The following is a 12,693-nucleotide window of genomic DNA, read 5'->3' on the forward strand; positions in this document are numbered from 1 at the left end:
TGGCTTCGTTTAGGTTTCAAGTTAAATCTTGGCTTTTCACCAAAGCTTTTAGGGCAAAAGGACCATGGTCTGGTTAAGTTGTAAAGTTCTGATAGGGTACAGTAAACACTGTGTACACTGCTTTAAATTATTTAAATGCTTTAAAATTGTTTTAAATTGTTTAGTCTGTTTTGTTATCTGTATTCTGTACTGAGATCTTTTGATACTGAGGGGGATATAAAGGTTTTAATGGTATTAAAATGTTATTGTATTGATTATGTTTATTCAGAATCTCATAATCGGTATAGTATTGTTTCTTGATGTATTTGTGAACTATATTTTGGGAGATTGGAAGGCAAATTCCTGCTGTGTGATAAAAGTATGTTGACAGGATCTCTTTCTGCCTCCCTTCTAGTCTTCCGTTGTAGCCTCCAGTTTCTTGGAAACATTGCAACAGGAAACAGTGAATCCCAGAACACGATTTGGAAACTTGCTTTCCCTTCTCTTTTCTTGTAAGCATCAGCAGGTATCTTCTTCCTCCATCCAAAGTACTGTATAATATTATGTGATTATGGCTCGTTCTGGACGGGTGTATAGTATGTCCCCAGGACGTACTAGGGTTAGTAAGGGGCCCTAGTACATACTGGGTCCGTACAAAATGGTGGCGCCTGTCCACACGGGCGCCGCCATCTTGATGTCGTGGATGCGTAGCGTCTGGACGTTGTGTGGTGCTAATGATGTCGTGAGTGTGCCATTGGCGCCTTGCGGCATCATTAGCACACCGTAAAAAGAAGTGCCATTTTGGGGGTTCTTTTTGCTCCGCGAGGAAGCTGCGTGGTTTGGCCGCTGCGGCTCCCTTGCAGAGCAACCGGCAGCGCCAGCAGACGCCGCTTTTAGGTGGTCTGTAATGTGCCCCTATTTCACTCATCAGTGATAGTGCTTGGCAGTAGGAAAATGCTGAGAAGAACAGATTGCTACAGTCTCAAAATGCACGAATTAAATAAAGTAGCTTCTGGCCACTTTGGGGGTGTGACATTTACATGATGCATGCCCCCAAAGCAGCCAGAAGCTGCCCAAGGCCATGCTCAAGACCTAAAAGCCAGCCCAAAAAGGAGTTGATTTGGCCAGTGCGGCTTGGGAGTGGGCTGTGTGGTCATTGCAGTCCTCGCCTGATCGTGGCCGGAGGCTGCTCCTATGGGGCTGTCTGCCTTGACCCTTTGTTTTGGAAACAGGAGAGTAGTCACTGTATTCTGCATTTTATTTATTTATGTTAACTAAAAGAAGCAGTGCTCCAGAAATGTTGTTTTAAGTTTGACCAGCATACCATATGTGTTCCAGGTTTTATTGTAAACATATGCTAGTAGCTAGGTTGTACTGGTTAAATGTTAACAAGGAGATTACAGTAAAATGATCTCCTAAATGATGACTATGCTAAAATTTAAAAAGTTTAGAGCTAAGAATAAAGACATTATTTTAATTGTCTTGATTAAAGCTGCAACTGTTTCCTTATGAATAAGCTTGTATGGCGAGGGGACAACATACACCAGTGATAGCGAACCTTCTGGAGACCGAGCGCCCAAACTCAGTGGCGTTCCCACACTGGCTGTCACCCGGTGCCAGGAGGGACTTCTGGAGGCAGGACTTCCAGGGGTGGGACTTCCAGGGAAAAACCCAAGGCACACTCTCTCAGTCTCAGGCTAGCAATAGCAAACCCCCTCTGACAAAACTTGACAAGAAAACTCAATGATAGTTTCCCCTTAGTGTCATCATAAGTCGGAAATGACTTGAAAGCAGCACACACAAGCTATGCTCTCTCAACCTCACAAGATAGCAATGGAAATCCCCCTCTGACAAAGCTTGCCCCATGATAGTTTCACATTAGGGTTGCCAGGAACGACTTGAAGGCACATGCACACACACAAGGCACACTCTCTCAGCCTCAGGCTAGCAATAGGAAGCCCTCCTCTGACGAAACTTGTCAAGAAAACTCCATGATAGTTTCACTTTAGGGTCACCCTAAGTTGGAAACACCCTGAAGACACCACACACACAAGTCATGCTCTCCCAGCCTCAAGGGATGGCAAAGGCAATCCGCTCCTTCCCCTCCCCTCCCATGCCTTTAACTAGCTCTAGGAGCCAGTTAAAGGCATAGGAGAAGGAGGGAACAACAGGTGCACATCTGCTCCTATTTCCCCCTGCCCTCCTCTGCCTTTAACTAGCTTTGGAAGCTAATTAAAGGTATGGGGAGAGGCGGAATAGGCGTACACCGTCCCTTTAACTGCCTCCCCGTAGAAAAACCAGAAATCAATTCTAACATTCTTTGTTCCATGTAAATATTTGGGTGTATGTTCAGAAAATAGTGTGTTACATTTTATACGTTGCAAGTTTAATCTAAAGCAAATTAGAAAAGGAACATCTGGTTCCTCTTTTGATTCTGAAGATCTGGGGCATTAATATCTTCCATTGATACATTTTCCTAAACAGTCTTAATACAATGCATGTTCTTGTTTCTTTTTTGAGGAATTGCTTAAATCATCAGGATGAGAAGATAGTTGCCTACTGCTGTATGGTTCTTTCAGTATGCCTTAACCCTCAGAGAATGAAAGAACTGCAGGAGGAACACAACTTGAATATAGTCGTTGCGGTTTTGAAAGCCTACAGAAGGCACTCGGAGTCAGAATGGGTGTACGTACTTTTTAAAAACTCTTTCAAAACATTAATGAGAATACTTGCTGAGGTCTTTGATGTCTCTTCTCTTCATATAAAAATTGCAGCTTGCTTTGAACTCCATTTGGTATAGATACTGTTGTAATTTCATATTGATTTAATTCAAATATGAGTTACTACACTAGAATAGAATAAGCCAAAAGTAAAACCAGAATTCAGAGCACTATGATACATCCTAGTGCTCTTCTTCTAATCATAGCTGTCAACAAGTTGTCCTGCAACTTGGGGTGACTTCTCACTTTCCAGCTCATGTAAGGAGCTTACTGTTCGGGATGAGAAGAGAAAGTAGGAATCCCTTCTGGGTGCATAGAAACCATTTTTGTATGTCTGAAGTGGTTCTTTGGATTCTAACCAATATAAACTGGAATGTTTGAATAATTTACAAAGAAATGCTGTAGAAATTAATTATCTTTTATTGCTTGTTGGATAATATTTCCCACCTTGTTAGCACCTTTAGTTTTAAATACAAATGCTTTTTTTCTTTTTCTTTTTTAAAACAGATAAGCAAACTATGGTTGAAAGGTCAGTGATTTGTTTAGACAGCATTGCTTCTTGTGGGAGCAACTGAGTAGTATGCTACAGCACAGTAAGTCAGGTAACATTTAGGCTGGGGGAAAAGGGGTTCCCATTGACACCAGTGAGAACTGCTTTTCTCAGCCCAAGTGCTGCATAAGGAGAGGCCCAAGGTGGAGATGCAGGACAAAACCTTGTGAGTTTCAGTGAAATGTCATGAAACTTTGAGAGGCTTCTACTCATTTGTCTTGCATAAAGAGTTGCTGCTGATTGTGGAATGCCTAACTGAGAAGCAGCCACTGAAGGCTTGCTCTTTTGACTGATGCACAGATGTCTCCAGTTAGATAAGAAAATAGCTAGGGTTTGTGCAACGGTGGGGAAAAGGGGAAGTGTAGGTGTTGACAGACCCCTGTTCCCAGGCTGGCCCCCTGGGATATTCATTGCAGAAGAAAATAGATTAGGGAGTCAAGAAACATAGGTTGAAGTCTAGCAGTGTCCCTGTGTATGTGTACCATTTCATCAGAAACCAGGCTTTGGAGCACAATTTCATGGTGTAATAATGACATTTTATCTCCCAATTTAATTTATTTTCCTAATAAGAAATTAATATGTAACTTCTTTTTTGCTATTTCTGATATTTGGAAAATATCTTTTTCCTGCATTTTTTCATTTGGAATGCTGCATCTCGGCTGCAGCACATGAAGAAGAGTACAGTCAGCTTTTCATATTCACAGATTCTGCATCTATGGATTCTGTCATCCATGACTTGAATTTGTTTTCATTACAAAATGGGCAAACCTTGATTTTGCCATTTTATATAAGGGACACCATTTTATTACTGCATTGTATATAATGGGACTTGAGCATCCACAGATTTTGGTATCCATGAGGTGGGTGGGTCATGGAACCCCAGCAGATACCAAGAGTCCACCTGTAATCAGGGTGGCCAGATGTCATAACCACAAAGGAGGACAAGGCACCACAAAGTGTGGGACATTTAAGAAAAAAATAGGACATTACAAAATAAAAGCTAAAAATACTAATAAAAATTTAAAAAAATCTATTCATATGGTTTATTTAAAGCTATATTATGTATACTGTAATCTATTACATACTCAGCTGTATTATTCTGATGACTATATCTTTGCTAAAAGGCCTTGTTGGCTCGCAATATACAGTACTTACAGAACAAATGCTTAAAATTATATTTTACTAACAACAAATCCTTGACTGAATGTACATTTAAATTATTATTTTCATTATTATTATTATTATTATTATTATTATGAACTTTTATTTATAAAGCGCTGTAAATTTACACAGCGCTGTACATACAATCTTTTAGTCAGACAGTTCCTTGCCCTCACGCTTACAATCTAAAAAGACACGACACAAAAGGAGAAGGGAGTGGTGGTGGGGAATAGGATCATTGGTCTGTTGTGCTGACCTCAGTGGAAAAAAACCCCTACATTTGCACATTTGCATTGTGTCCCCAAGCAGTCCATTGCCTAACATGTTTTTTGTCCTTTCCTCTTCCAAGAAACAAATGCGCTCTGAGCTCAGCTGCTGCTTCTAGGAAAAAGAACTCTAGAAAGACCCATCCTATCCTCCTATTTGCAGCAAAGATGGGCTGCTAAGTAGACAAATTTCTCAAAGGGGAGTAGCAAATGTGCTGCTACTCAGTGGGCTTCTTAGTCATGCTCAAAATGGAGGACATTTTGGAATTCTTCCTGAACAGGAGGTTTAAATGTAGGACATGTCCTGGGAAAAGAGGACATCTGGTCACTCTGACTGTAATATCCTCTGCCTGTGTTTATACTCTCTGTCAGGTCATACTTTCTAAGTGTTTATCTTGCATAGTAGGGTTGTCAACTCTTGCTGGGGCAAAGTAAGGTATGAACTTATTTTAAAATGAGATAATGCTAGGCATATATATTTTAAAATTATTTTTACTTTACACATTTAAATTTTCAGTTAGCTAATATATCTTTAAAACACAAGAATTGCCAAAATCCAATTAAAAATGTAATTACACTAAAACTATGATCCAATTACAATAGATCTAGAAAAACCCTAAAACTCTAAAACAAAACACATTTTTTCACAGCTTCTAGAATGTTAAATGGGGGATGGTGTGGCTGATTGTTGTTCAGCACTTATTTGCCTCCTCATGATGATGTAAATATACTTCTGAGTTTAACAACTCATAAAAGGAGGTATAACAGCAAAGCTCTTTGAGGTTCTAAAACAAAAATCAAAATCAAATAAGCAGTGGTGTTCTGTCCAGAAGTGATATATTTGTAGTTGCAAAACAAACATATAAACAAATAAAAAACAAAATCCACCAGATTACTTGACAAAGAATACTGAGAAGAAAAAAGTAAAATAAATCTTCATATTCTCTAGTTGGATATAAAACTTATGGCACACATTTTGAATATATTTTCAGATTTAAATATATTTGCAGATTGCCACATTTTATGAAAAATGTGCTCAGAGTTAGAAGACAACCATAATCACATCTGGAACAAAAGAGAAGTGTTTGTTTTGATTCAGCTGGTATCATGTTTTTCAAAACAGAAGAAATAAAGTACCGTAGTAGTGTCATGAGCTATAGTGTAAAATGATCTGATTGCACTTTCTAGAGCTGTGTTTCTATCATCGTATTTTTAAAACTTTTTTTAGCACTCAGTAACTGAAAGTCATGCCTTGGGCACTGAAAAATCGTTTAAGTCAGATGTGTTTTTCTATTTTGGTTTCTCCTAATCAACAACAGGGAAGAACTATGTTTGTTGGAAGCTACTGTTTGCCAAGATCTGTAAACCAAAACCCTATAAATTTATGTTTCAGTTTGGTAAAGGTGCTTAAGAATACAATTATAATCCCTCCTAACCAGTCACATGGGGGGGGGGACTATTTAACCTGTCTGGGGACCATCAGCTGATAGCTAGAGCTTGTCACATCTACTTTGATTCATAACATTGGCCAAGACAGTAAAAAGCATCCCAATGACAAAAATCATGAATTTTGATGGCACAGGTTTTTCTTTAATCCCAGCTATATTTTCTCAGTGGAAAATAAAATTGTTATAGCAGGTGGCTAAACTATTGAGACCTTGTTTTCTACTGTGCAGGTAGTAGTGTTGTACAATGACCTACATGTATGACCAGTTATGTATACATTCTGCACCAAAGTATGGGTTGGGGGACTAAAAGTTCTCATCCTCATGCATAAGGATTAAACATATAAATTATAATGTGATAAATTAAATCTGCATAAATTTACATATTAAAATAATAGCTATGGGAGAAAGCATTCTTTATTTTAATATAATACATGTATATGTTTTAGCAAGTGCTATTTTGGAAGAGTCGTTCCCTCTACTATGCAGAAGAGGAAGTGTATTTTCTAATGTAAGAACACAACAAGGGCTATGCTGGATCAGACTAAAAACCTGTCCAATGCAGAATTCTGCTCACAGATGCTTATGGAATGCCCATCAGCAGAATGTGAGTCTGATTACACCCTTCCATACATGCTCTCTTGATACTAGAGGGAATAAATATTCAGCATGACTAGTAGCATCCTCAATGAATTTGTCCAGTCCTCTCTTAAAGGCATTATAGTTGATGTCCTTCATTATGTGATCTGCTCTAAATGTCACACTCAGTTCCCCATCCAAATTGGACAAGACTGAGTGTTAATCTAAATTAATTTATTAGCATAAAACATTTTAAAATAATCATATAATTAATAATTTAAATAAAGGTGAAAGTGTAGACAGAAAGCAGAAAAATCATGATGTATATATTTAAATAGTGTAAATGAATGCACAAGATGAATCTATTGTTTGTAAAGTACCAAATTCAGTCTATACAATTAGTTAAATTCAAGAGATCACTATAAATCCACAAAACCATTATACCTCACAACTCTAGTAGAATTGTGATCAGTAGATTAATGTCCACATTATTTCCTGTCTCACAAAAATATACTTATTCAGTGATAGAATCATGTAATTATGAAGTTGGAAGGAATTCCCAAAGGTCCTCCAGTCCCAAGGCTCTCCGATGCAGGAAGCCATAGCTAAAGTACTTTCAGGTGATGCCAGTCCAATCTTAGGCACGGTAGAGAGCCGCTGGAGCCACCTCTCTTTGCTGCGTAGCCGCGCTGCAGCAACCAAATTGCGTGGCGCTGCTATGCAAAAAAAGGACCACTAAAAAGTGGCTCCTTTTTGCACCGCCTCAAACAGCTGGCAGCAGTGCGAGCATGTCGCTGCTGCACGGCTCCATCTGGAGGCCACGCAGCAATGACACCATTGTTACCTGTGCCGTCTATTCGACGCCATGCAGTGAGGACGCCCTCATCAACTGTGAGGGGTGAGGGGAGTGTGGGCGGGGTCCTCCAATGGAGGAGAGTGTACTATCTTAGGGCAGTATATTCTACTGTTGAGCAGCTTCTAGCATGAGGTTCTTCCTAATTGTTTAGGTGGAATCTTGTAGTTTGAATCCATTGGTTTATACCCTAGTGTCTACAGCTCCAGAAAACAATCTTGCTCTATCTTTTAAATGACATCCCATCAGAGAAATATTAAAGATGGCTTTAATCTCATCTCATTCCCTCTTCAGCTTCTCCACAATTCACACCAATTGCCAACCTTTACTGCCATTTCCAACAAGTTCAGTGCTTATATTTTCCCTCCTCCATGCAGAAAAAAAATATTCATATGAATGAACACACGCCTCAACAATGATTTATTATATTATATTAAGTACTTGGTTTCATCCATCCTGAATCTCCCACCATTCAGTTACACTGGAAGTCCCAGACTATAGTACTATAGCGGAAGTATGATATCTGCACACACACTTTCTTCCAGGATTTGTATTGCAAATAATTCCTCTTTTTTTTAGGATAAAAGCTATTTTGTAAAATCAAAACTTCTGAATTGGATAACTTGTACAATGCATGTAATGAAGCAGTAATATTTTTTATAGCCAAAGCAAATCTGCAAGTTATCACCACTACATAGATGATAATTTTCTTACATTAATTTATTTAATGTAAAATTTTGCTTCTCTCCTTGTCATTAGTAGAAGCAGGTTTTCAGAATAGCTGTGTTTTCAGAATATTGTTTTACAAGCTCAAAGGCCAGGAGTAGGCTTCCCTACTCACTATAAGTAAGTAAGTAAGGCAGTTGATAGACGGACCCTACGGGGCGCCATCGTGATGTGCGAGGGGCGGCACTTCCAAACGTGACTCGCCCCTCAACACGTGACAAGGGCGTCAAAATGGTGGCGCCCTGTACATACGGGCGCCGCTATTTTGATGTAATGGATGCGTAGCGTCCGCACGTCCAGGCGCCTTTGTGATGCTGCAAGTGCACCATTGGCACCTTGCGGCGTCACAACAGCGCCGCAGAAAGAACCCTCTTTTTGCGGGTTCTTTTTGCTGCGCGAGGGAGCCGCACGGTTTGTGCACTGCGTCTCCCTTGCGCAGCAAACCAGGGCGGCAGCAGACCGCCCTTTTGGGGCTGTCTATATCCCGCCTAAGTAAGTAAATACCCCTTACAAGTTCTTCCGTTTTTGCCTGGCTAAAATATATAAAACTTCCATCTATTTTTTAAAATAGTTTTTTGGGGGCTGAAAAGTCTTCCTTCCTTAGTAACTTAGAATATTTTTGTTTCTATAAAATCTTGTACTCTCCTAAGGACAAACATATTTTTAATTCCTGGAAAGCTGGAGTTTTTCTTTTGTATTACAGGTTCCAGATGCAAGTGAGTTTGAAAGCTATTGCTCATTTGAAAATTTTCCCCCTTTAATTGTAATGCAACAAGGAATGCTTGACATCTGTAGAAGCAATGGTTCCATAACAGTCCTTTCTCAAGAAAGCCAGGAATATATTTTTCAAATGGGCCATGCATGACATAATTTAAGCAAGACCTGAGTCAAAAAATTTGAGTGACACTTCAAACCACAAGGATACTTCCAAAAGTATAACCACTATCTGATGTATTTTTTATATATTTTCTCCCTCTCTCCTGTAATATTTAGGAACATTTACTCCATACTGTGAGCTCATTCTGTGATTGTCCTTACTCTTATTCCACATAATGCGCTGACTGAAAAGAAAGTGCAGTTCAGTGATGTCATACGAAAGGGTAGGCAGTATGGAAAAGATATTGCCACAGAGTTAAACTCTTTGGTTGTATCACCCACTTTGTATTTAGCATGTAGCTCATCTCTGACTGTATTTCCTCATTAATCAGATTTGCTACTTGGAAAGAGAGGTGATAGTGCTATTTAAGGGTAGCAAGATATGGTTCATGAAATAACTCTGTAACATGACTGATACTAGATAGTCTGCTCCTATTTCTTGTGCATGCCTACTCAGTTATAATCACATTGAGTTAACTGTGGAACCTAATTCAACCTAAGTCTCTAAAGGATTGCAACCTTACCATTACAGCCAACTCTCAGAATTCAAGCACCTGGTTATTGGGTTCCCTGTAATGTAAAGTATAAAATCTAAAGAAAAGTATATCTATAAAAGCCTTTGACTTTATATATCTATAAATATTGACAAGCTCTGTCAAGAACTGAATCTTGAGATTTTCAAATGTTTAGCAGCCCGGCTTGTAATGCAGCATTCATGAGCCATTTGACAACGGACTGCATATTGAAAGAAGATTTCATTACGGATCCTCATTATTTTTATAATTGTTTTAAAGGAAAATCCATAGAGGAATTTTCATGATTCAAGTATAGAAGAGTGTCATAAATCCTGTTAATTCTATAAGATGCCTTGCATGTGTTACTCAGAATCATGAATGACTTATGCTGATCTGTTTAAGTACCTCAGAACTGTTGGCTTTCAGCAGTTACAAATAAATTAGAGCCTATTAGACTGTACACCTTCACATGGCACTGGATCCAGAGGAAAAACACATGTAACAGGCCTGGTGGAAGAGGATGTCTTCAACTTACACACATTGCCTCTATTCAGCTTGTTGGGCTATCCCCTTGCTCCCCATCCTGCTTTAGCTCATGATATTCAGTAGGGGAGTAATTCTTTGCTAAACCCATTCTTGGAGGAAAAAAACAGTTAATTTTAGAAATTTTCCTGTTGTGAGAAAAATCTTCAAAAGTTCTTCAGTTTTTGAAGACTATTTTCAGTTTGTGACTTACTTTGTGCAAAATTTGTCCATGCTATTTTTGCACAAAGAATAGACTTTTCTGCTTAAGAAATAGCATTTTTCAAAACTATTATGTTCTGCACAGAAGATGCTAATATCTTTGAAAAAAATATTTTTGTGCAGAATAAATCCTGAACTGCAAGATTCTTATTAGTCCAGGGTTCTCCTCAGCAAGGTTTCTCAACACTCAAGAAACATATTTTTCAACCATTTTTGTAAATTAATCATAGATATGCAATGTGAATAGTAAGCAATTATTATAGTACCAGGGTAAACTAAATTAATACAGTGCAGAGTAGCTAATTTTGCTGTTTTTATGTAACCAATGGCAGTTTGTTCTTTTTTTTTTTTTCTCCTTTCAGGTTCTTGATTATTACCAACCAATTGCTGAAGTGCCCAGAGTTGGTCAAAGCCATGTATGCCAAACTCAGCAATCAAGAAAGGTAACCCCAAAAACCAATGTGGGTTTTAGCATTTAGCATTCCATATAGAGTATCCTGTTCACATGATTTGAAAAAAAAAACCCTGTGGTTTTATAGTTGGCACAGAATCTCTAAATACATGTTTCTATGTCAGTAATGGTTTTAAATTGGTTGGTTAACATTACAATTTAGCCACAACTGGTAGGGGTTTAGATAGGAATTGCAGAATTCAGGTTGGCGCCTTTAGTTTTTAAAGAGGAGAGAGACAAAATGAAGACAAGATTTCATGGAAGCACTACACCCTGTTGCATTTTATGTGCAACTTCAGTAGCTAGGCTATTGTCTCTGTGTGTGTTTGTGTGTGTGTGAGAGAGAGAGATTCAGTGTGTATCTTCCTTTCCACCATACACTCTCCCCACACTGAAATACACACACACATGCAGAAACACACACAGAAGTGTCATGCAGTTTCAGATTTTCATCAGCTGCTCTTGAAAAAGAAATAAACTGTACCCAAAGTAGAGGTTACAGAATACAGAGGATGGAGTGTTACAAAGTGGATGGATGATGTTACATGCCATTTTCTAGGATGCGACCATGAAGTAATAGAGTGCCAAGTCAATAAATCCAGAGGTTTCCCCTTTCATAGCATTCTCTTTAATGAGCCAACTGTTCAATCATACAAAAATATAACTAATCATTCAAAAGAATCTTGTGCCATTGAAAGATTAGCAACCCCCTTCTCAGAAGACAACACAGTGCCTTTTTTTACTTAAGGTCTTAATGATATGTTGAAATAGTGGGTAAATACACCTATTTAAGACCCCCCCTGGATAGTTTTAGTGGGGAGACAACTTTGAGATCTCATCAGATATGAGGTGGGTGGTGAAGAGTAGGAAATCATCTTAGCTGGGACATCCTATTTTATGGAATCTACTCTTGGGAGGCCACCTGACACTTCCTTTGCTTTCTTTTTGTGTGCATATGTTTGTGCTTTCAAGTCATCCATCAACTTTTAGTGACACCCTCCCCCATGAATTTGATAGGGTTTTTTAACGCAAGGAATACTCAGAGATGTTTTTGCCAGTTTCTTTTTCAGAAATACAGCTTCCAGCACCTGGTATTCATTGGTGATCTCCCACCCAAGTACTAACTAGGGCTGATGCTGCTTAGCTTCCTAGATCAAATGGGATCTGATACCTTTAGCGTATTTAGGCCTTCTTTTTGGTGCAGCTTCTGCCTTATATTCCTAGATTTTTTTTTTTTTGAAAAGTGGTTAGTTTTGTTGTTTCCCATTTTTTATACGCTGTTTTATGTTCCTTGGTATCATCATTATCATCATCACCACCAGCTACAACAGCAATCTTTTTTGCATATTAAAACAACCTCAGAAATTGCTCCACTTTGTCATGAATCCACTTTAAGATCTGAGTATAGCTTGTGTTTTCACTGACACAAGCTATACTATACAGAGAGCTGCAGCCCACATGTTTCAAGTTCACTTGTGTTGAAATAGAAAGTTGCCTTTTCTTTGTATTGGCAGTACGATAGAAGAATACTAAAGCAGGTACAATATAAAATATCATTAAAATATGTGATACTTCATAGTGTAAGTTCTCATTGTAGACCTAATGTCTTTAAAATTGTGGACTTCTTGTTACATGCACTATATGAGTTGATTTTGTAGACTGTCTCTGCGAGTACGGGCCAAGATAGCAAAGTAACAAAGTGGGGTAGTGTCAATAAAGTTTTACTGATGGCTGTGAGCTAGCCCCAAATGTGACTCTGGGAAGTAGACCATAGATACAAATTCATTCAGATACAAAAAGGGATACATTTAACCACAAGGGCAACAGC

The 12,693-nt window shown here is 38.6% G+C and overlaps 1 protein-coding gene across 5 annotated transcripts in view; it reads left to right on the top strand.

Annotated features, from left to right (window-relative positions):
* Positions 1–12,693, top strand: part of ATXN10 (ataxin 10) — an 89,304-nt gene that overhangs the window by 29,357 nt on the left and 47,254 nt on the right. For all 5 annotated transcript variants that reach the window (XR_016281275.1, XM_089524893.1, XM_089524894.1 and 2 more), the window contains exons 4-6: positions 395–491; positions 2,500–2,664; positions 10,777–10,857. Coding sequence is in view for 4 of the 5 variants with exons in the window: in XM_089524893.1 (XP_089381019.1) it covers positions 395–491; positions 2,500–2,664; positions 10,777–10,857 (343 nt within the window). In the remaining variant the exon portion in view is untranslated. The remainder of the gene's footprint in view (positions 1–394; positions 492–2,499; positions 2,665–10,776; positions 10,858–12,693) is intronic.

This window comes from Sceloporus occidentalis, unplaced genomic scaffold, assembly GCF_023333645.1.
Source record: "Sceloporus occidentalis isolate IW3139 unplaced genomic scaffold, rSceOcc1.0.p SCAF_5, whole genome shotgun sequence".
NCBI lineage: Eukaryota > Metazoa > Chordata > Lepidosauria > Squamata > Phrynosomatidae > Sceloporus > Sceloporus occidentalis.